Genomic DNA, 25,513 nt, shown 5'->3' on the forward strand with positions numbered 1-25,513 from the left:
TACAGTACCATACTACACAATACAATATTCTACACTACCATACTATACAATACCATACTATACAATACCATACTATACCATACTATACAATATTCTACAATACAATAATATACAATACCATACTATCATACTATACGATACTATACAATACTATACAATACCATACTATACAATACAATACAATACCATACTATACCATAATATACAATGCAATACCATACAATACAATACCATACTATACTATATCATACTATACGATACTATACAATACTATACTATACAATACCATACTATACAATACAATACAATACCATACTATACTGTACCATACTATACCATAATATACAATGCAATACCATACAATACAATACCATACTATACAGTACCATACTATACCATACTATACATTACCATACAATACAATACCATACTATACAATACCATACTATACAATACCATACTATACAATACCATGCTATACGGTAGTGTACAATATTCTACAATACTATACAATACTATACCATACTTTACCATACTATACTATACAATATTCTACAATGCAATAATATGCAAAACCATACTATATCATACTATACGATACTACACAATATTATACAATACCATACTATACAATACAATACCATACTATACCACACTATACTATACCATACTATACTATACACTACAATAATATACAATACCATACTATATCATACTATACAATACTATACAATAGCATACTATACAATACCATACTATACAGTAGTGTACAATATTCTACAATACTATACAATACCATACTATACGATACCATGTTATACAATACAATATTCTACAATACTATACAATACTATATTCTACAATACTATACAATACTATAGCATAGTATGCTATACCATACTATACAATGCCATACTATGCAATACAATATTCTACAATACCATACTATACCAAACTATACAATACAATATAATACAATACAATACCAGGCTATACAATGCCATACTATGCCATACCGTACTATGCAATACAATATTCTACAATACCATCTATATGATATCGTACCGTACCATACTATACAATACACTATTCTACAATACAATACCATACTATACCATACTGAACAATACAATATTCTACAATACATTACTTTACAATACAATACCATACTATACCAAACTATACAATACAATACCAGGCTATACAATACCATACTATGCCATACCATACTATACGATGCTATACTATACAGTGCGATATTCTACAATACTATACAATACTATGCAATACCATACTATACTGTACTATACCATACTATACAATACCATAATATACAATACTATACAATGCCATACTATACTATACAATACAATATTCTACAATACCATACTATACGACACCATACTATACCATACTATACAATACAATACTATACCATACTATACTATATCATACTATACATTACCATGTTCTACAATACCATACTATACAACACCATACTATCCTATACCATACTATACAATACTATACAACGGCATACTATACAATACCATACTATACAATACTATACAATATTCTAGAATACCATACTATACGCTACCATACTATACCATACTATACAATACAATGTTCTGCAATACAATACTATACAATACCATACTATCCTATACCATACTTTACAGCACCATACTATCCTATACCATACTATATACAATATTCTACAATACAATACTTACTATACAATACAATACTATACGATTCAATACATAGATGCAGAGTAATAGGATACAGTACGTCTTCTGACCACTAGAGGACAGTAAAACACCACTTTTCACCATTGTTCCTTGAGAGAAACAGTATAGTTAAATGTAGAGTAACTTACTGTTGTGCGTTTAAGTATCTTCCCTTTGGCACTTTTTCACACCTGGATGTGCATTGATTGAGGCAATTCAGATTAGGTGTCTCTTTCAAAGGATGCCTATATTCTCTATCCCTCATTGACCCCTTTCTCCCTGGCCTTGGCACCCGTCTTATCCACTACCCTCAAGTAGAGTCACCCCTCTCTGACTTCTAACCCCTTGACTCTGTAGGTGGAGATGACTAAGTATGAGGCATTAGTGGAGATGAGTTGTCCCTCTCTGACCTCTAACCCATTGCCTCTGTAGGTGGAGGTGACTAAGTATGAGGCGTTAGTGGAGATGAGTGACCCCTCTCTGACCTCTAACCCCTGACCTCTGTAGGTGGAGATGACTAAGTATGAGGCGTTAGTGGAGATGAGTGACCCCTCTCTGAGCTCTAACCCCTGACCTCTGTAGGTGGAGGTGACTAGGTATGAGGCGTTAGAAGAGCTCAGTGACCCCTCTCTGACCTCTAACCCCTGACCTCTGTAGGTGGAGAAGACTAAGTATGAGGCGTTAGTGGAGATGAGTGACCCCTCTCTGACCTCTAACCCCTTGCCTCTGTAGGTGGAGGTGACTAAGTATGAGGCGTTAGTGGAGATGAGTGACCCCTCTCTGAGCTCTAACCCCTGACCTCTGTAGGTGGAGGTGACTAAGTATGAGGCGTTAGTGGAGATGAGTGACCCCTCTCTAACCTCTAATTCCTGACCTCTGTAGGTGGAGGTGACTAAGTACGAGGCGTTAGAGGAGCTGAGTGCGGAGGTGAAACTGAAACAGCTGCTGTGGGACTCTCTGGAGGAGTGGGACGCCCTGCAGGCCGGCTGGATGGAGGTACAGTATGGAAACATGCAGGGGGTTAGATATCACACACACGACACTGTGTTCCCTACCATACACTTCTGACAAAGGGGATTGTTCCTCTATTCTTCGCTGTCTCAAAGTCTCACCTTTTGCATTCTGACCACGCTGCAAAAGTTGATGCGATTGTGTCCGAAAATGAGGCTACAGCAACATATTCTGCCTGTGTGTCTTCCTTCTCAGTGTATGTAATAACAGTAGTATACTCCACCTGTCTTCTCAGTGTATGTAATAACAGTAGTATACTCCACCTGTCTTCTCAGTGTATGTAATAACAGTAGTATACTCCACCTGTCTTCTCAGTGTTTGTAATAACAGTAGTATACACCACCTGTCTTCTCAGTGTATGTAATAACAGTAGTATACTCCACCTGTCTTCTCAGTGTATGTAGTAACAGTAGTATACTCCACCTGTCTTCTCAGTGTATGTAATAACAGTAGTATACTCCACCTGTCTTCTCAGTGTATGTAATAACAGTAGTATACTCCACCTGTCTTCTCAGTGTATGTAATAACAGTAGTATACTCCACCTGTCTTCTCAGTGTATGTAATAACAGTAGTATACTCCACCTGTCTTCTCAGTGTATGTAATAACAGTAGTATACTCCACCTGTCTTCTCAGTGTATGTAATAACAGTAGTATACTCCACCTGTCTTCTCAGTGTATGTAATAACAGTAGTATACTCCACCTGTCTTCTCAGTGTATGTAATAACAGTAGTATACTCCACCTGTCTTCTCAGTGTATGTAATAACAGTAGTATACTCCACCTGTCTTCTCAGTGTATGTAATAACAGTAGTATACTCCACCTGTCTTCTCAGTGTATGTAATAACAGTAGTATACTCCACCTGTCTTCTCAGTGTATGTAATAACAGTAGTATACTCCACCTGTCTTCTCAGTGTATGTAATAACAGTAGTATACTCCACCTGTCTTCTCAGTGTATGTAATAACAGTAGTATACTCCACCTGTCTTCTCAGTGTATGTAATAACAGTAGTATACTCCACCTGTCTTCTCAGTGTATGTAATAACAGTAGTATACTCCACCTGTCTTCTCAGTGTATGTAATAACAGTAGTATACTCCACCTGTCTTCTCAGTGTATGTAATAACAGTAGTATACTCCACCTGTCTTCTCAGTGTATGTAATAACAGTAGTATACTCCACCTGTCTTCCCAGTGTATGTAATAACAGTAGTATACTCCACCTGTCTTCTCAGTGTATGTAATAACAGTAGTATACTCCACCTGTCTTCTCAGTGTATGTAATAACAGTAGTATACTCCACCTGTCTTCTCAGTGTATGTAATAACAGTAGTATACTCCACCTGTCTTCTCAGTGTATGTAATAACAGTAGTATACTCCACCTGTCTTCTCAGTGTATGTAATAACAGTAGTATACTCCACCTGTCTTCTCAGTGTATGTAATAACAGTAGTATACTCCACCTGTCTTCTCAGTGTATGTAATAACAGTAGTATACTCCACCTGTCTTCTCAGTGTATGTAATAACAGTAGTATACTCCACCTGTCTTCTCAGTGTATGTAATAACAGTAGTATACTCCACCTGTCTTCTCAGTGTATGTAATAACAGTAGTATACTCCACCTGTCTTCTCAGTGTATGTAATAACAGTAGTATACACCACCTGTCTTCTCAGTGTATGTAATAACAGTAGTATACTCCACCTGTCTTCTCAGTGTATGTAATAACAGTAGTATACTCCACCTGTCTTCTCAGTGTATGTAATAACAGTAGTATACTCCACCTGTCTTCTCAGTGTATGTAATAACAGTAGTATACTCCACCTGTCTTCTCAGTGTATGTAATAACAGTAGTATACTCCACCTGTCTTCTCAGTGTATGTAATAACAGTAGTATACTCCACCTGTCTTCTCAGTGTATGTAATAACAGTAGTATACTCCACCTGTCTTCTCAGTGTATGTAATAACAGTAGTATACTCCACCTGTCTTCTCAGTGTATGTAATAACAGTAGTATACTCCACCTGTCTTCTCAGTGTATGTAATAACAGTAGTATACTCCACCTGTCTTCTCAGTGTATGTAATAACAGTAGTATACTCCACCTGTCTTCCCAGTGTATGTAATAACAGTAGTATACTCCACCTGTCTTCTCAGTGTATGTAATAACAGTAGTATACTCCACCTGTCTTCTCAGTGTATGTAATAACAGTAGTATACCCCACCTGTCCTTCTCTCTCTCCCTCCCAGTGTAAGTTTGAGGAGTTGGACCCAGAGACTCTGAGTGCCCAGGTCAATAAATATGCCAAGTGTGTGAACCAGCTGGAGAAAGGCCTGCCACCCAACAGTGTGGTTCCACGACTCAAAGAGCACGTTGAGGGCATGAGAGAGAAGGTATGATGTGTGTTGTGTAGGATGATTCTCTCCAGTTGATGTCGATATGATGTGTGTTGTGTAGGATGATTCTCTCCAGTTGATGTCGATATGATGTGTGTTGTGTAGGATGATTCTCTCCAGTTGCTGTCGATATGATGTGTGTTGTGTAGGATGATTCTCTCCAGTTGATGTCGATATGATGTGTGTTGTGTAGGATGATTCTCTCCAGTTGATGTCGATATGATGTGTGTTGTGTAGGATGATTCTCTCCAGTTGATGTTGATATGATGTGTGTGTGTGTAGGATGATTCTCTCCAGTTGATGTCGATATGATGTGTGACAGAAGGTTGTTTTTTGTTACGGTCTGTAATGTACTGTATATGCATGAGTGAACAAACATTAGGAACACCTGCTCTCTCCATGACAGACTGACCAGGTGAATCCAGGTGAAAGCTATGATCCCTTATTGATGTCACTTGTTAAATCCACTTCAATCAGTGTAGATGAAGGGGAGGAGACGGGTTAAAGAAGGATGTTTAAGCCTTGAGACAATTGAGACATGGATTGTGTGTGCCATTCAGAGGGTGAATGGACAAGACAACAGATTTAAGTGTGTGAACGGGGTATGGTAGTTGGAGCCAGGTGCACCAGTTTGAGTGTGTCAAGAACTGCAACGCTGCTAGGTTTTTCATGCTCAACAGTTTCCTGTGTGTAACAAGAATGGTCCACCACTTAAAGGACATCCAGCCAACTTGACACAACTGTGGGAAGCATTGGAGTCAACTTAGGCCAGCTTCCCTGTGGAACGCTTTCCACACCTGGTAGAGTCCATGTCCTGATGAATTGAGGCTGTTCTGAGGTCAGAAGGGGTGGCAACTCAATATTAGGAAGGTGTTGCTAATGTTTTGTACACTCAGTGTGTGTGTGTTACCTGGCTGTGGGTGTGTGTAACGTGTGTGTTACCTGGCTGTGGGTGTGTGTAACGTGTGTGTTACCTGGCTGTGGGTGTGTGTGTGTGTGTTACATGGCTGTGGGTGTGTGTGTGTTACCTGGCTGTGGGTGTGTGTTACCTGGCTGTGGGTGTGTGTTACCTGGCTGTGTGTGTGTGTGTGTTACCTGGCTGTGGGTGTGTGTGTGTGTGTGTTACCTGGCTGTGGGTGTGTGTGTGTGTGTTACCTGGCTGTGGGTGTGGGGGTGTGTGTGTGTTACCTGGCTGTGTGTGTGTGTTACCTGGCTGTGGGTGTGTGTGTGTGTTACCTGGCTGTGTGTGTGTGTGTGTGTGTGTTACCTGGCTGTGGGTGTGTGTGTGTTACCTGGCTGTGGGTGTGTGTAGGTTACCTGGCTGTGTGTGTGTGTGTGTTACCTGGGTGTGGGTGTGTGTGTGTTACCTGGCTGTGGGTGTGAGTGTGTGTGTGTTACCTGGCTGTGGGTGTGTGTGTGTGTGTGTTACCTGGGTGTGGGTGTGTGTGTGTTACCTGGCTGTGGGTGTGTGTGTGTTACCTGGCTGTGGGTGTGAGTGTGTGTGTGTTACCTGGCTGTGGGTGTGTGTAACGTGTGTGTCTTTTCTCCCTCCAGCTCCCAGTGATCACAGACCTGCGTAACCCGTGTCTGAAGGGCAGACACTGGGAGATTCTGGAGGCCGTCATAGAGGCCAGTCTCCTGGAGGAACCTCAAACTCTGGCCTCTCTAGAGGGACTCAACATCTTCAGCTACAGCGAAGCGATACAGGAGGTAACACCCTCCCTCTGCTAAGACATGGACATACAGGAGGTAACACCCTCCCTCTGCTATGACATGGACATACAGGAGGTAACATCTGCTATGACATGGACATACAGGAGGTAACACCTGCTATGACATGGACATACAGGAGGTAACATCTGCTATGACATGGACATACAGGAGGTACCACCCTCCCTCTGCTATGACATGGACATACAGGAGGTAACATCTGCTATGACATGGACATACAGGAGGTAACATCTGCTATGACATGGACATACAGGAGGTAACACCTGCTATGACATGGACATACAGGAGGTAACATCTGCTATGACATGGACATACAGGAGGTACCACCCTCCCTCTGCTATGACATGGACATACAGGAGGTAACATCTGCTATGACATGGACATACAGGAGGTAACATCTGCTATGACATGGACATACAGGAGGTAACACCTGCTATGACATGGACATACAGGAGGTAACATCTGCTATGACATGGACATACAGGAGGTAACATCTGCTATGACATGGACATACAGGAGGTAACATCTGCTATGACATGGACATACAGGAGGTACCACCCTCCCTCTGCTATGACATGGACATACAGGAGGTAACATCTGCTATGACATGGACATACAGGAGGTAACATCTGCTATGACATGGACATACAGGAGGTAACACCTGCTATGACATGGACATACAGGAGGTAACATCTGCTATGACATGGACATACAGGAGGTAACATCTGCTATGACATGGACATACAGGAGGTACCACCCTCCCTCTGCTATGACATGGACATACAGGAGGTAACATCTGCTATGACATGGACATACAGGAGGTAACATCTGCTATGACATGGACATACAGGAGGTAACACCTGCTATGACATGGACACACAGGAGGTAACATCTGCTATGACATGGACATACAGGAGGTAACATCTGCTATGACATGGACATACAGGAGGTACCACCCTCCCTCTGCTATGACATGGACATACAGGAGGTAACATCTGCTATGACATGGACATACAGGAGGTAACATCTGCTATGACATGGACATACAGGAGGTAACACCTGCTATGACATGGACATACAGGAGGTAACATCTGCTATGACATGGACATACAGGAGGTAACATCTGCTATGACATGGACATACAGGAGGTAACATCTGCTATGACATGGACATACAGGAGGTAACATCTGCTATGACATGGACATACAGGAGGTAACATCTGCTATGACATGGACATACAGGAGGTAACACCTGCTATGACATGGACATACAGGAGGTAACATCTGCTATGACATGGACATACAGGAGGTAACATCTGCTATGACATGGACATACAGGAGGTAACATCTGCTATGACATGGACATACAGGAGGTAACATCTGCTATGACATGGACATACAGGAGGTAACATCTGCTATGACATGGACATACAGGAGGTAACGTCTGCTATGACATGGACATACAGGAGGTACCACCCTCCCTCTGCTATGACATGGACATACAGGAGGTACCACCCTCCCTCTGCTATGACATGGACATACAGGAGGTAACACCCTCCCTCTGCTATGACATGGACATACAGAAGGTACCATCTGCTATGACATGGACATACAGGAGGTAACATCTGCTATGACATGGACATACAGGAGGTAACACCTGCTATGACATGGACATACAGGAGGTAACACCTGCTATGACATGGACATACAGGAGGTAACACCTGCTATGACATGGACATACAGGAGGTAACATCTGCTATGACATGGACATACAGGAGGTAACATCTGCTATGACATGGACATACAGGAGGTAACACCTGCTATGACATGGACATACAGGAGGTAACATCTGCTATGACATGGACATACAGGAGGTAACATCTGCTATGACATGGACATACAGGAGGTAACATCTGCTATGACATGGACATACAGGAGGTAACACCTGCTATGACATGGACATACAGGAGGTAACATCTGCTATGACATGGACATACAGGAGGTAACATCTGCTATGACATGGACATACAGGAGGTAACATCTGCTATGACATGGACATACAGGAGGTAACACCTGCTATGACATGGACATACAGGAGGTAACATCTGCTATGACATGGACATACAGGAGGTAACACCTGCTATGACATGGACATACAGGAGGTAACATCTGCTATGACATTGACATACAGGAGGTAACATCTGCTATGACATGGACATACAGGAGGTAACACCTGCTATGACATGGACATACAGGAGGTAACATCTGCTATGACATGGACATACAGGAGGTAACACCTGCTATGACATGGACATACAGGAGGTAACATCTGCTATGACAAGGACATACAGGAGGTAACACCTGCTATGACATGGACATACAGGAGGTAACACCTGCTATGACATGGACATACAGGAGGTAACATCTGCTATGACATGGACATACAGGAGGTAACACCTGCTATGACATGGACATACAGGAGGTAACATCTGCTATGACATGGACATACAGGAGGTAACACCTGCTATGACATGGACATACAGGAGGTAACATCTGCTATGACATGGACATACAGGAGGTAACACCCTCCCTCTGCTATGACATGGACATACAGGAGGGACCACCCTCCCTCTGCTATGACATGGACATGCAGGAGGTAACACCCTCCCTCTGCTATGACATGGACATACAGGAGGTAGCATCTGCTATGACATGGACTTACAGGAGGTAACACCCTCCCTCTGCTATGACATGGACATACAGGAGGTAACACCCTCCCTCTGCTATGACATGGACATACAGGAGGTACCACCCTCCCTCTGCTATGACATGGACATACAGGAGGTAACACCCTCCCTCTGCTATGACATGGACATACAGGAGGTAACACCCTCCCTCTGCTATGACATGGACATACAGGAGGTACCACCCTCCCTCTGCTATGACATGGACATACAGGAGGTAACACCCTCCCTCTGCTATGACATGGACATACAGGAGGTAACACCCTCCCTCTGCTATGACATGGACATACAGGAGGTAACATCTGCTATGACATGGACATACAGGAGGTAACACCCTCCCTCTGCTATGACATGGACATACAGGAGGTAACACCCTCCCTCTGCTATGACATGGACATACAGGAGGTACCACCCTCCCTCTGCTATGACATGGACATACAGGAGGTAACACCCTCCCTCTGCTATGACATGGACATACAGGAGGTAACATCTGCTATGACATGGACATACAGGAGGTAACATCTGCTATGACATGGACATACAGGAGGTAACATCTGCTATGACATGGACATACAGGAGGTAACATCTGCTATGACATGGACATACAGGAGGTAACATCTGCTATGACATGGACATACAGGAGGTAACATCTGCTATGACATGGACATACAGGAGGTAACATCTGCTATGACATGGACATACAGGAGGTACCAACAACAGACTTGTTGATGTAGTTGTATCCATTCCGTTGTAGCAGGTGAACCAGGCCAAACAGAAGCTGTACAGTAAAGTGTTTGACCCAGTCTGGTTCTCCTCTTCCAGGTGTCAGGACAGGCTTCAGGAGAGGCATCGCTGGAGACCATCCTTAAAAAGGTAGGAAAGACCCAGGAAGAACATGTTGTAGTTCTACTTCCTGTAATTCCTATTGTCTAAACTCGACCCCACTGTGTAGGTTGAGGATTCCTGGAAGACCACGGAGTTTCCGGTTCTCTCCCACCGGGACTCTAAAGACCTGTTCATCCTGGGAGGAACTGATGACATTCAGGTGCTGCTGGATGACAGTACCATCAACATGGCCACGGTGGCGTCCTCTCGCTACGTCGGCCCCATCAAGACCAGAGTAGACGAGTGGCAGAGGCAGCTAAACCTCTTCAGCCAGACACTGGTGAGACCGAGACCAATCACATTCATTTACTGTTTTGGCTAAACTCAAGGTGAGAGACTAGAGACCAGATCAAATGGATGGGACTGTGTGATGATGCTGTTTTATACGCCAAATGGTCATGTATCAAATGCAAATGGTCATGTATCAAATGCTAGGTAATTCTCTCCTCCTTCTCCCCCTCTACCCTTCTAATCCTATCCCTCTTTCTCTCACTGATGTACCTCTCTCTCTCTCTCTCTCGCTCTCTCGCTCTCGCTCTCTCGCGCTCACGCTCTCCCTCACTCGCTCGCTCTCCCTCTCTCGCTCTCTTGCTCTCCCTCTCTCGCTCTCCCTCTCTCTCTCTCGCTCTCTCGCGCCCTCCCTCCCTCCCTCCCTCCCTCCCTCCCTCCCTCCCTCCCTCCTGTAGGAAGAGTGGCTGACGTGTCAGCGTAACTGGCTGTATCTGGAGAGTATCTTCAGTGCTCCAGACATCCAGAGACAGCTTCCTGCTGAAGCCAAGATGTTCCTCCAGGTGGACAAGTCCTGGAAGGAGATTATGAGGAAGGTCAACAGGCTTCCCAATGCTCTGAGGGCTGCTACACAGCCAGGTAACTAACTCTCTCTCTCACACACACACTCACACACTCAGAGAGAGAGAGAGAGAGGGGTATCACCCCCCCTCCCCTCCCCTGTTCTCTTTGTCTCTCTACAGGTCTGCTGGAGATCTTCCAGAACAACAACGCCCTGCTAGACCAGATCCAGAAGTGTCTGGAGGCCTACCTGGAGTCCAAGAGAGTCATCTTCCCCAGGTACTCTGCTGTCTGCATGTATCTCTCTAGGACCAGGATTGGTGGTCAACGTCTGAACCACTTGGTTAATCTGCTGATGTCATGTCTCACTGTGTTGTGATGTTCCCTGTGGTGAAATGTTGGAAGACACTTCATGAATCAACGTGTCCGCCTCTCGGTACCGTTCCCAGGTTCTACTTCCTGTCCAACGATGAGCTCCTGGAGATCTTGGCTCAGACCAGGAACCCCCAGGCCGTTCAGCCCCACCTCAGGAAGTGTTTTGATGCTATCGCCCGCCTGGAGTTCGCCCTGCTGCCCCCTCCGCCCCCCGGCGCCATGACAACCCAGCCGGCAGACGGAGAACAGGAGAAGGTCTACAGCAACGACATTCTGGCCATGGTATCACCTGAAGGAGAGAAGGTAGATAATATACTGGTTATGGTCTCACCTGAGAGAGAGAAGGTAGGTAATATACGGGTCATGGTCTCACCTGAAGGAGAGGAGGTAGGTAATATACTGGTCATGCTCTCACCTGAAGGAGAGAGAAGGTAGGTAATATACTGGTCATGGTCTCACCTGAAGGAGAGAAGGTAGGTAATATACTGGTCATGATCTCACCTGAAGGAGAGGAGGTAGGTAATATACTGGTCATGCTCTCACCTGAAGGAGAGAGAAGGTAGGTAATATACTGGTCATGGTCTCACCTGAAGGAGAGAAGGTAGGTAATATACTGGTCATGGTCTCACCTGAGAGAGAGAAGGTAGGTAATATACTGGTCATGGTCTCACCTGAAGGAGAGAGAAGGTAGGTAATATACTGGTCATAGTCTCACCTGAAGGAGAGAAGGTAGGTAATATACTGGTCATGGTCTCACCTGAGAGAGAGAAGGTAATATACTGGTCATGGTCTCACCTGAGAGAGAGAAGGTAATATACTGGTCATGGTCTCACCTGAGAGAGAGAGAGAGAAGGTAGGTAATAAACTGGTCATGGTCTCACCTGAGAGAGTGAAGGTAGGTAATATACTGGTCATGGTCTCACCTGAGAGAGAGAGAAGGTAATATACTGGTCATGGTCTCACCTGAGAGAGAGAGAGAAGGTAGGTAATATACTGGTCATGGTCTCACCTGAGAGAGAGAGAAGGTAGGTAATATACTGGTCATGGTCTCACCTGAAGGAGAGAGAAGGTAGGTAATATACTGGTCATGGTCTCACCTGAGAGAGAGAGAAGGTAGGTAATATACTGGTTATGGTCTCACCTGAAGGAGAGAAGGTAATATACTGGTCATGGTCTCACCTGAAGGAGAGAAGGTAATATACTGGTCATGGTCTCACCTGAAGGAGAGAAGGTAATATACTGGTCATGGTCTCACCTGAAGGAGAGAAGGTAGGTAATATACTGGTTATGGTCTCACCTGAAGGAGAGAAGGTAGGTAATATACTGGTCATGGTCTCACTTGAAGGAGAGAGAAGGTAGGTAATATACTGGTCATGGTCTCACCTGAAGGAGAGAGAAGGTAGGTAATATACTGGTCATGGTCTCACCTGAGAGAGAGATAAGGTAGGTAATATACTGGTCCTGGTCTCACCTGAAGGAGAGAAGGTAGGTAATATACTGGTCATGATCTCACCTGAAGGAGAGAAGGTAGGTAATATACTGGTCATGGTCTCACCTGAAGGAGAGAGAAGATAGGTAATAAACTGGTCATAGTCTCACCTGAAGGAGAGAAGGTAGGTAATATACTGGTCATGGTCTCACCTGAGAGAGAGAGAAGGTAGGTAATATACTGGTCATGGTCTCACCTGAAGGAGAGAGAAGGTAGGTAATATACTGGTCATGGTCTCACCTGAGAGAGAGAAGGTAGGTAATATACTGGTCATGGTCTCACCTGAAGGAGAGAGAAGGTAGGTAATATACTGGTCATGGTCTCACCTGAAGGAGAGAGAAGGTAGGTAATATACTGGTCATGGTCTCACCTGAAGGAGAGAGAAGGTAGGTAATATACGGGTCATGGTCTCACCTGAAGGAGAGAGAAGGTAGGTAATATACTGGTCATGGTCTCACCTGAGAGAGAGAAGGTAGGTAATATACTGGTCATGGTCTCACCTGAAGGAGAGAGAAGGTAGGTAATATACTGGTCATGGTCTCACCTGAAGGAGAGAGAAGGTAGGTAATATACTGGTCATGGTCTCACCTGAGAGAGAGAGAAGGTAGGTAATATACTGGTCATGGTCTCACCTGAAGGAGAGAGAAGGTAGGTAATATACTGGTCATGGTCTCACCTGAGAGAGAGAGAAGGTAGGTAATATACTGGTTATGTTCTCACCTGAGAGAGAGAAGGTAGGTAATATACTGGTCATGGTCTCACCTGAGAGAGAGAGAAGGTAGGTAATATACTGGTTATGGTCTCACCTGAGAGAGAGAGAAGGTAGGTAATATACTGGTCATGGTCTCACCTGAGAGAGAGAAGGTAGGTAATAAACTGGTCATGGTCTCACCTGAAGGAGAGGAGACCTCCCTGTCTTTCTCTCTGTTGATTATTTCACTGTCACTGCAGATGGATCTTCAGATGTCAAGATGGACGTAACAAAGTTTTTAATGAAAATGTTATCCTTGACTTCCATTACAATATTTGGTGTGTGTGTATTTGTGTGTGTTCATTCTGTGTATGTGTATTTGTGTTTGTTCATTCTGTGTGTGTGTATTTGTGTGTGTTCATTCTGTGTGTGTGTATTTGTGTGTGTTCATTCTGTGTGTGTGTATTTGTGTGTGTTCATTCTGTGTGTGTGTAGGTGGGCCTGGCTAAAGGTCTGAAGGCGCGTGGTAACGTAGAGGACTGGCTGGGTAAAGTAGAGGAGGCCATGTTCTCTTCCCTCCGCCGCCTCAGCAAGGCCTCCATCGCTGACTACCAGAGTAAAGAACGAGAGGAGTGGGTGGTGGCTGGACACCCCTCACAGGTATACACACACACACACACACACACACACACACTAACCTCCATCGCTGACTACCAGAGCAAACAACGAGAGTAGCCTCTGAAGAAATGAATGAATTCCTATTGTATGTTTATCATGTGTTGTAAACCTGGTGTCTGTAAGAGGTTAATGTCCATCTGCAGTGTTCCTCTGTGTCCACCAGGTGGTGTTAACCATCAGTCAGTTGATGTGGTGCAGAGACCTGGACGGCTGTCTGGAGGGAGACCACGACCACTTCATGGCCCTGCAGGACTTTGAATATGTCAACATTGATGTACGACCGTCCACAATGACTGTTTTCAACAGCCTACAGTGGTGACAACACCTTGGAACAGAGATGCTTATCTTCATAGAAATACTTTTGTTTTTTATCATTTGATGATTCTCCTCGTGTCTGTCTGTCTGCTTGTCTGTCTGCTTGTCTGTCTGTCTGCCTGCCTCCTTACTTATCTGTCTGTCTGCTTGTCTGTCTGTCTGCCTCCCTCCCTACTTGTCTGTCTGTCTGCTTGTCTGTCTGCCTGCCTCCCTCCCTACTTATCTGTCTGTCTGCTTGTCTGTCTGCTTGTCTGTCTGCTTGTCTGTCTGCTTGTCTGTCTGTCTGCTTATCTGTCTGTCTGCTTGTCTGTCTGTCTGCCTCCCTCCCTACTTGTCTGTCTGCTTGTCTCTCTGCCTGCCTCCCTCCCTACTTATCTGTCTGTCTGCTTGTCTGTCTGCTTGTCTGTCTGCTTGTCTGTCTGCATGCCTGCCTCCCTACTTATCTGTCTGTCTGCTTGTCTGTCTGCCTGCCTCCCTCCCTACTTATCTGTCTGTCTGCTTGTCTGTCTGCTTGTCTGTCTGCCTGTCTGTCTGCCTGCCTCCCTCCCTACTTATCTGTCTGTCTGCTTGTCTGTCTGCTTGTCTGTCTGCCTGCCTCCCTCCCTACTTATTTGTCTGTCTGCTTGTCTGTCTGCTTGTCTGTCTGCCTGCCTGCCTCCCTACTTATCTGTCTGTCTGCTTGTCTGTCTGCCTGCCTCCCTCCCTACTTATCTGTCTGTCTGCTTGTCTGTCTGCTTGTCTGTCTGCCTGTCTGTCTGTCTGCCTGCCTCCCTCCCTACTTATCTGTCTGTCTGCTTGTCTGTCTGCTTGTCTGTCTGCCTGCCTCCCTCCCTACTTGTCTGTCTGTCTATCTATCTGTCTGTCTGTCTATAGAGGCTGAATGCCCTAGCAGCCCTGGTTCGAGGCCAACTCCCCACCCTGCACCGTAACATCATCACAGCTCTCATCACCGTAGACGTGCACGCCAGGGACATTGTCACAGACCTCGTGGCCCGGAAGGTACTGTAAGGCCTGCAAACCACCCACTGCATCATGGGAAGTGTAGTTCATTCCAAAAAGATAGTTTTACATAAATCCAACTTGTCTGATCAAAAATAACAGTTTATTTGGCCTTGACCTTGATTAGTGACCAAGGGTGTGTGTGTGTGTGTGTGCGTGTGTGTGTGTGTGTATGTGTGTCTGTGTCTGTGTCTGTGTGTGTGTGTGTGTGTGTGTGTGTGTGCGTGCGTGCGTGCGTGTGTGTGTGTGTGTGTAGGTTGACTCCAGCAGTAGCTTTGAGTGGCAGAGGCAGCTGCGTTACTACTGGGACTTGGACCTAGATAACTGTGTGGCCAGGATGGCTCTGTCCACCTACATCTATGGATATGAATACCTGGGGGCCTGCCCTCGCCTCGTCATCACCCCACTCACGGTAACACGCACACACACACACACACACACACACACACACACACACACACACACACACACACACACACACACACACACACACACACGAGACAGTGACAAACAATGTATCAAAGCAACAGTCTAAGACATTGCAGATGGTATCCTTCTGTGCATGATTGTCTTGGTGTGTGTGTGTGTGTGCACCTGCACTTCGGGACATTTTCCCTCATCAGACTGCATGGGGAAATCAGAAAAGCACTACGTGGGGAAATATGTGTCAGGATGCCTTGATTAACATGCCCATGTTCCTCCGTGTCTCAAAGTTAAGTTAAGTCCAAATATATTTTATATTTGAGATTCTTCAAAGTAGTCACCCTTTGCCTTGATGACAGCTTTGCCCACTCTTGGCATTCTCTCAACCAGCTTCACCTGGAATGATTTTCCAACAGTCTTGAAGGAGTTCCCACATATGCTGAGCACTTGTTGGCTGCTCTTCACTCTGCGGTCCAACTCATCCCAAACCATCTCAATTGGGTTGAGGTCGGGTGATTGTGGAGGTCAAGGTCATCTGATGCAGCACTTCATCACTCTCCTTCTTGGTCAAATAGCTCTTACACAGCCTGGAGGTGTGTTGGGTCATTGTCCTGTTGAAAAACAAATGATAGTCCTACTAAGCTCAAACCAGATGGGATGGCGTATCGCTGCAGAATGTGGTGGTAACCATGCTGGTTAAGTGTGCCTTGAATTCTAAGTAAATCACAGACAGTTTCACCAGCAAAGCACCCCCACAGCATCACACCTCTTCCTCCGTGCTTCACTGTGGGAACCACACATGCAGAGATCATCCGTTCAACTATCCTGCGTCTCACAAAGACATGACGGTTGGAACCAAAAATCTCAAATTTGGAGTCATCAGAACAAAGGACAGATTTCCACCAGTCTAATGTTCATTGCTCGTGTTTATTGGCCCAAGCAAGTCTCTTCTTTTTATTGGTGTCCTTTAGTAGTGGTTTCTTTCCAGCAATTCAACCACAAAGGCCTGATTTACACAGTTTCCTCTGAACAGTTGATGTTGAGATGTCTGTTACTTGAACTCTGTGAAGCATCTATTTGGGCTGCAATTTCTGAGGCTGGTAACTCTAATGAACTTGTCCTCTGTAGCAGAGGTAACTCTGGGTCTTCCTTTTCTTTGGCGGTCCTCATGAGAGCCAGTTAACTCTAATGAACTTGTCCTCTGTAGCAGAGGTAACTCTGGGTCTTCCTTTACTGTGGCGGTCCTCATGAGAGCCGGTTTCATCATCGCTTTTGCGACTGCACTTGAAGAAACTTTCAAAGTTCTTAATTTTCCTGATTGACTGACCTTCATGTCTTAAAGTAATGATGGACTGTCGTTTATCTTTGCTTATTTAAGCTGTTCTTGCCATAATATGGACTTGGTCTTTCACAAAAATAGGGCCATCTTCTGTATACCACCCCTAATTTGTCACAACACAACTGATTAGCTCAAATGCATTAAGAAGGAAAGAAATTCCACAACCCCGTTTTGTCTCTGTAGGATCTCTCCATCCATTAATCCCGTTGTATGTCTCTCTAGGATCTCTCTATGATCTCTCTAGTATCTCTCCATCCATTAACCCATTGTGTCTCTCTAGGATCTCTCTAGGATCTCTCTAGTATCTCTCCATCCATTAACCCATTGTGTCTCTCTAGGATCTCTCTATGATCTCTCTAGTATCTCTCCATCCATTAACCCATTGTGTCTCTCTAGGATCTCTCTATGATCTCTCTAGGATCTCTCCATCCATTAACCCATTGTGTCTCTCTAGGATCTCTCTAGGATCTCTCCATCTATTAATCTGTTGTCTCTCTCTAGGATCTCTCCATCTATTAATCTGTTGTCTCTCTCTAGGATCTCTCCATTCATTAACCTGTTGTCTCTCTCTAGGATCTCTCCATCCATTAACCTGTTGTCTCTCTCTAGGATCTCTCCATCCATTAACCCGTTGCATGTCTCTCTAGGATCTCTCCATCCATTAACCTGGTGTCTCTCTCTAGGATCTCTCCATCCATTAACCTGCTATATGTATCTCTCTAGGATCTCTCCATCCATTAACCTGTTGTCTCTCTCTAGGATCTCTCTAGGATCTCTCCATCCATTAACCCATTGCATGTCTCTCTAGGATCTCTCCATTCATTAACCTGTTGTCTCTCTCTAGGATCTCTCCATCCATTAACCTGTTGTCTCTCTCTAGGATCTCTCTAGGATCTCTCCATCCATTAACCTGCTATATGTGTCTCTCTAGGATCTCTGAAGGATCTCTGTAGGATCTCTCCATCCATTAACCTGTTGTCTCTCTCTAGGATCTCTCCATTCATTAACCTGTTGTCTCTCTCTAGGATCTCTCTAGGATCTCTCCATCCATTAACCCATTGCATGTCTCTCTAGGATCTCTCCATCCATTAACCTGCTATATGTATCTCTCTAGGATCTCTCCATCCATTAACCTGTTGTCTCTCTCTAGGATCTCTCTAGGATCTCTCCATCCATTAACCCATTGCATGTCTCTCTAGGATCTCTCCATTCATTAACCTGTTGTCTCTCTCTAGGATCTCTCCATCCATTAACCTGTTGTCTCTCTCTAGGATCTCTCTAGGATCTCTCCATCCATTAACCTGCTATATGTGTCTCTCTAGGATCTCTGTAGGATCTCTGTAGGATCTCTCCATCCATTAACCTGTTGTCTCTCTCTAGGATCTCTCCATTCATTAACCTGTTGTCTCTCTCTAGGATCTCTCTAGGATCTCTCCATCCATTAACCCATTGCATGTCTCTCTAGGATCTCTCCATCCATTAACCCATTGCATGTCTCTCTAGGATCTCTCCATCCATTAACCTGGTGTCTCTCTCTAGGATCTCTCCATCCATTAACCTGCTATATGTATCTCTCTAGGATCTCTCCATCCATTAACCTGTTGTCTCTCTCTAGGATCTCTCTAGGATCTCTCCATCCATTAACCCATTGCATGTCTCTCTAGGATCTCTCCATTCATTAACCTGTTGTCTCTCTCTAGGATCTCTCCATCCATTAACCTGTTGTCTCTCTCTAGGATCTCTCTAGGATCTCTCCATCCATTAACCTGCTATATGTGTCTCTCTAGGATCTCTGTAGGATCTCTGTAGGATCTCTCCATCCATTAACCTGTTGTCTCTCTCTAGGATCTCTCCATTCATTAACCTGTTGTCTCTCTCTAGGATCTCTCTAGGATCTCTCCATCCATTAACCCATTGCATGTCTCTCTAGGATCTCTCCATTCATTAACCTGTTGTCTCTCTCTAGGATCTCTCCATCCATTAACCCGCTATATGTGTCTCTCTAAGATCTCTGTAGGATCTCTGTAGGATCTCTCCATCCATTAACCTGTTGTATCTCTCTAGGATCTCTCCATCCATTAACCTGTTGTATGTCTCTCTCTAGGATCTCTCCATCCATTAACCCGTTGTATCTCTTTAGGATCTCTCCATCCATTAACCTGTTGTATGTGTCTCTCTAGGATCTCACTAGGATCTCTCCATCCATTAACCCGTTGTGTCTCTCTAGGATCTCTCCATCCATTAACCCGTTGTATCTCTCTAGGATCTCTCCATCCATTAACCCATTGTATGTCTCTCTCTAAGACCTCTCCATCCATTAACCTGTTGTATGTGTCTCTCTAGGATCTCTCCATCCATTAACCTGTTGTATGTGTCTCTCTAGGATCTCTCCATCCATTAACCTGTTGTCTCTCTCTAGGATCTCTCCATCCATTAACCCGTTGTATGTCTCTCTCTAGGATCTCTCCATCCATTAACCTGTTGTATTTCTCTCTCTAGGATCTCACTAGGATCTCTCCATCCATTAACCCGTTGTATCTCTCTAGGATCTCTCCATCCATTAACCCATTGTATGTCTCTCTCTAGGACCTCTCCATCCATTAACCTGTTGTATGTGTCTCTCTAGGATCTCTCCATCCATTAACCTGTTGTATGTGTCTCTCTAGGATCTCTCCATCCATTAACCTGTTGTATCTCTCTAGGATCTCTCCATCCATTAACCTGTTGTCTCTCTCTAGGATCTCTCCATCCATTAACCCGTTGTATCTCTCTAGGATCTCTCCATCCATTAACCCATTGTATGTCTTTAGGATCTCTCCATCCATTAACCTGTTGTATGTGTCTCTCTAGGATCTCTCTAGGATCTCTCCATCCATTAACCCGTTGTGTCTCTCTAGGATCTCTCCATCCATTAACCCGTTGTATCTCTCTAGGATCTCTCCATCCATTAACCCGTTGTATCTCTCTAGGATCTCTCCATCCATTAACCCGTTGTATCTCTCTAGGATCTCTCCATCCATTAACCTGTTGTATGTCTCTCTCTAGGATCTCTCCATCCATTAACCTGTTGTATGTCTCTCTCTAGGATCTCTCCATCCATTAACCCGTTGTATGTGTCTCTCTAGGATCTCTCCATCCATTAACCTGTTGTATGTCTCTCTCTAGGATCTCTCCATCCATTAACCTGTTGTATGTGTCGCTCTAGGATCTCTCCATCCATTAACCTGTTGTATGTGTCTCTCTAGGATCTCTCCATCCATTAACCTGTTGTATGTCTCTCTCTAGGATCTCTCCATCCATTAACCTGTTGTATGTATCTCTCTAGGATTTCTCCATTCATTAACCTGTTGTCTCTCTCTAGGATCTCTCTAGGATCTCTCCATACATTAACCTGTTGTCTCTCTCTAGGATCTCTCCATCCATAAACCTGTTGTATGTGTCTCTCTAGGATCTCTCCATCCATTAACCTGTTGTATGTCTCTCTCTAGGATCTCTCCATCCATTAACCTGTTGTTTGTCTCTCTCTAGGATCTCTCCATCCATTAACCTGTTGTATGTATCTCTCTAGGATCTCTCCATCCATTAACCTGTTGTATGTCTCTCTCTAGGATCTCTCCATCCATAAACCTGTTGTATGTGTCTCTCTAGGATCTCTCCATCCATTAACCTGTTGTATGTCTCTCTCTAGGATCTCTCCATCCATTAACCTGTTGTATCTCTCTAGGATCTCTCCATCCATTAACCTGTTGTATGTCTCTCTCTAAGATCTCTCCATCCATTAACCTGTTGTATCTCTCTAGGATCTCTCCATCCATTAACCTGTTGTATGTCTCTCTAGGATCTCTCATCCATTAACCTGTTGTATGTCTCTCTAGGATCTCTCTAGGATCTCTCCATACATTAACCTGTTGTCTCTCTCTAGGATCTCTCCATCCATAAACCTGTTGTATGTGTCTCTCTAGGATCTCTCCATCCATTAACCTGTTGTATGTCTCTCTCTAGGATCTCTCCATCCATTAACCTGTTGTATGTCTCTCTCTAGGATCTCTCCATCCATTAACCTGTTGTATGTATCTCTCTAGGATCTCTCCATCCATTAACCTGTTGTATGTCTCTCTCTAGGATCTCTCCATCCATAAACCTGTTGTATGTGTCTCTCTAGGATCTCTCCATCCATTAACCTGTTGTATGTCTCTCTCTAGGATCTCTCCATCCATTAACCTGTTGTATGTCTCTCTATGATCTCTCATCCATTAACCTGTTGTATGTCTCTCTAGGATATCTCTAGGATCTCTCCATCCATTAACCTGTTGTATGTCTCTCTAGGATCTCTCATCCATTAACCTGTTGTATGTCTCTCTAGGATCTCTCTAGGATCTCTCCATCCATTAACCTGTTGTATGTCTCTCTCTAGTATCTCTCCATCCATTAACCTGTTGTATGTCTCTCTCTAGGATCTCTCCATCCATTAACCTGTTGTATGTCTCTCTCTAGGATCTCTCCATTCATTAACCTGTTGTATGTCTCTCTATAGGATCTCTCCACCCATTAACCTGTTGTATCTCTAGGATCGTTGCTACCTGTGTCTGATGGGGGCTCTTCAGTTAGACCTTGGTGGGGCTCCAGCAGGACCAGCTGGAACAGGGAAGACGGAGACCACTAAGGACCTAGCCAAGGCTCTGTCCATCCAGTGTGTTGTCTTCAACTGTTCTGATGGACTGGACTACAAGGTACTGATTAGACTGACCAGCACAGAACCTTCTATTCCAGGGTTTCCCAATCTCAGTCCTGCCCCAGCACTGCACGGCTGAGTCAAATAATCAGAGCCTGATGATGAGTTGGTTATTTCAATCAGCTGTGTAGTGCTAGGGCAAGAACCAAACCGAGTTTGGGGAACCCTGTTCTCTCCCTCTCTTCCTTTACCCTTCTAATCCTAACCCTCTGTCTCTCTCTCTCCTATTGTCTTTGTTTTACCCAGACACTAACACTAGGGGACAGTGTCACCACAGCAGTGGATCTTCTTCATAATGAAGGATCCTGTTTTATTCCTGCTATCTGCTTAACCAATCACCTGTCTGTGTTGTAGATGATGGGGAAGTTCTTCAGTGGTCTGGCCCAATCAGGGGCCTGGTGTTGTTTTGATGAGTTTAACCGCATCGACATCGAGGTGCTGTCTGTCATCGCCCAGCAACTCATTACTATCCGCAATGCCAAGATGGCCAAGGTATACCCTCCCCTTTCCCCTGCCTGTCCCAATATCTTTACATTTAGAAACTGGGTGGTTCGAGCCCTGAATGCTGATTGGCTGAAATCCGTGGTATATTAGACAGTATACTACCGGTATGACAAAACATTAATTTTTTACTGCTCTAATTATGTTGATAAGCAGTTTATAATAGCATTAAGGCAACCCTGGGTTTGTGGTATATGGCCAATGTAGCACGGCTAAGGGCTGTATCCAGGCACTCTGTGTTGTGTCGTGCTTAAGAACAGCCGTTAGCCGTGGTATATTGGCCAATAACCACATCTCCTTGGGCCTTATTGCTGGAATATATCACAAATACAGTATATACTGGTACCTACAACTCACCACCATCCACAATGTGAATGTGGCCAAGGTATAGCTACACCTGGTGACCCACAGCCTTCCTAGTTCTAACCTCCATCCATCACACCAGTCAGGCAAGATTGATGTCCGCTCGGCTGAAGAAGTTGTTAGCCCTCTGAACTAAAGCCTGGATATCAGGTCTGTTTCTTCAGACCTCAGTGTAACAGAGTAGTTTAACTAACCGAATCGTCTGTTCCTGTTGTCACGGTGATGTCTACTCTACCTAAGTAAACGACATGGTAGATGCTCACAACCCCGGTTCAGTCCTCCGTGTCAGGTGGTCTCTGTCTTGTAGCTGTCCAGGTTCATGTTTGAGGGCAGAGAGATCAAGCTGGTGATGACGTGTGCTGCCTTCATCACTATGAACCCGGGCTACGCTGGACGCACTGAGCTCCCTGACAACCTCAAAGCCCTGTTCAGACCCATAGCCATGATGGTGCCCAACTATGCCCTGATCGCTGAGGTAACTGGGGGGGCTACTGGGGGGCTGGGGATGTGTTACGATGCTGAGGTCATTTGTAGCTGGGGACCAGATCATTGACTTCCGTTTCTCCCCCTCCATGCTTCCATTCTCTCCTCCTCTAGGTGATCCTCTACTCTGAGGGTTTTGAGTCCAGTAAGACTCTGGCCCGAAAGATGACCCAGATGTACAAGCTGTGTTCTGAGCAGCTCTCCCAACAGGACCACTACGACTTCGGCATGAGGGCCGTCAAGTCTGTCCTCGTCATGGCAGGGTAGGACCCACACGGGGTGCTGTTCTATACTAGTCTAGGCTAGGACCCACAGGGGGTGCTATTCTATACTGGTCTAGGGTAGGACACAACGTTGTACCCACCCTGTTCAATCAAAGTTGCAAGATTTTGGGGGTAAAAACTCGTCATGACCAGATAGGACACAGAGAGAAAAACAGAACTCTATTCAATCAAAACCACCAGCCGGTATCTGACAGTTTCTGGGCTTTTTATGCACAAGGTCGTTTTATGTACAAATCAGATTGAAACGATGTTCAGTTTTATCCTCATAGTGCCGTTTACAGATCTCCCACTACCCAGAACCCTCTAACCAGAACCCACTACCCAGAACCCTCTACCCAGAACCCTCTACCCATAACCCACTACCCAGAACCCTCTACCCAGAACCCACTACCCAGAACCCTCTACCCTTATGCATTTTACAGCCACTTCTATGCAAATGTGAACCTTTGGGTAGCGTTCCCAATGGCACCATATTCCCTATGCAGTGCACTACTTTTGACCAGCTTTATATAGAGAATAAGGTGCCATTTGGGACACAGTTCTTATTGTCAAAGCTGAGTGACACAGTGCAGGATGGTGACAGGAAGAGCAGACTAGACGAGGGGAAGCCTTGTTTCCTCTCTGCAAGGCTGACTCAGAGAGAATAGGATAGTAGCATATGACATCCTGCCTGGTCTACTGACCCATCACACGACAGCTCCCTGACAGGAAGGACTGAGACACTGTATCAACATCATATTAAAGATGATCGGCATCATTCAGATCCTCCTGGTCTAGATGTGGTAGTAATGTCCCCTGTCTGTCCCATCCATCATGCTCCTGGTCTAGATGTGGTAGTAATGTCCCCTGTCTGTCCCATCCATCACACTCCTGGTCTAGATATGGTAGTGATGTCCCCTGTCTGTCCCATCCATCACACTCCTGGTCTAGATGTGGTAGTAATGTCCCCTGTCTGTCCCATCCATCACACTCCTGGTCTAGATATGGTAGTGATGTCCCCTGTCTGTCCCATCCATCATGCTCCTGGTCTAGATGTGGTAATGATGTCCCCTGTCTGTCCCATCCATCATGCTCCTGGTCTAGATGTGGTAGTAATGTCCCCTGTCTGTCCCATCCATCATACTCCTGGTCTAGATGTGGTAGTAATGTCCCTGTCTGTCCCATCCATCACACTCCTGGTCTAGATATGGTAGTGATGTCCCCTGTCTGTCCCATCCATCACACTCCTGGTCTAGATGTGGTAGTGATGTCCCCTGTCTGTCTCATCCATCACACTCCTGGTCTAGATGTGGTAGTAATGTCCCCTGTCTGTCCCATCCATCACACTCCTGGTCTAGATGTGGTAGTAATGTCCCGTCTGCCCCATCCATCACACTCCTGGTCTAGATGTGGTAGTAATGTCCCCTGTCTGTCCCATCCATCACACTCCTGGTCTAGATATGGTAGTGATGTCCCCTGTCTGCCCCATCCATCACGCTTCATCCCAGATTGACTCACGCAGCTATTGTCTTGTCACAGGGTGAGCTGTTCATTTTACAGGTGTGAGTAACAAGC

General features: G+C 45.0%; 1 protein-coding gene across 1 annotated transcript in view; it reads left to right on the plus strand.

Moving 5' to 3' along the window:
- Positions 1 to 25,513, plus strand: part of LOC149974977 (dynein axonemal heavy chain 6-like) — a 129,339-nt gene that overhangs the window by 5,846 nt on the left and 97,980 nt on the right. Inside the window, exons 4-19 of the mRNA XM_090209550.1 lie at positions 2,616 to 2,729; positions 4,993 to 5,136; positions 6,694 to 6,849; positions 10,436 to 10,486; positions 10,566 to 10,778; positions 11,185 to 11,365; positions 11,470 to 11,566; positions 11,737 to 11,965; positions 14,338 to 14,502; positions 14,684 to 14,794; positions 15,709 to 15,834; positions 16,091 to 16,246; positions 22,165 to 22,326; positions 22,683 to 22,820; positions 23,500 to 23,667; positions 23,790 to 23,938. Of these exons, the coding sequence (XP_090065676.1) occupies positions 2,616 to 2,729; positions 4,993 to 5,136; positions 6,694 to 6,849; positions 10,436 to 10,486; positions 10,566 to 10,778; positions 11,185 to 11,365; positions 11,470 to 11,566; positions 11,737 to 11,965; positions 14,338 to 14,502; positions 14,684 to 14,794; positions 15,709 to 15,834; positions 16,091 to 16,246; positions 22,165 to 22,326; positions 22,683 to 22,820; positions 23,500 to 23,667; positions 23,790 to 23,938 (2,360 nt within the window). The remainder of the gene's footprint in view (positions 1 to 2,615; positions 2,730 to 4,992; positions 5,137 to 6,693; positions 6,850 to 10,435; positions 10,487 to 10,565; positions 10,779 to 11,184; positions 11,366 to 11,469; positions 11,567 to 11,736; positions 11,966 to 14,337; positions 14,503 to 14,683; positions 14,795 to 15,708; positions 15,835 to 16,090; positions 16,247 to 22,164; positions 22,327 to 22,682; positions 22,821 to 23,499; positions 23,668 to 23,789; positions 23,939 to 25,513) is intronic.

Source organism: Oncorhynchus mykiss, chromosome 19, assembly GCF_057628025.1.
Source record: "Oncorhynchus mykiss isolate SJ-2025 chromosome 19, ASM5762802v1, whole genome shotgun sequence".
NCBI classification, from domain to species: Eukaryota; Metazoa; Chordata; class Actinopteri; order Salmoniformes; family Salmonidae; genus Oncorhynchus; species Oncorhynchus mykiss.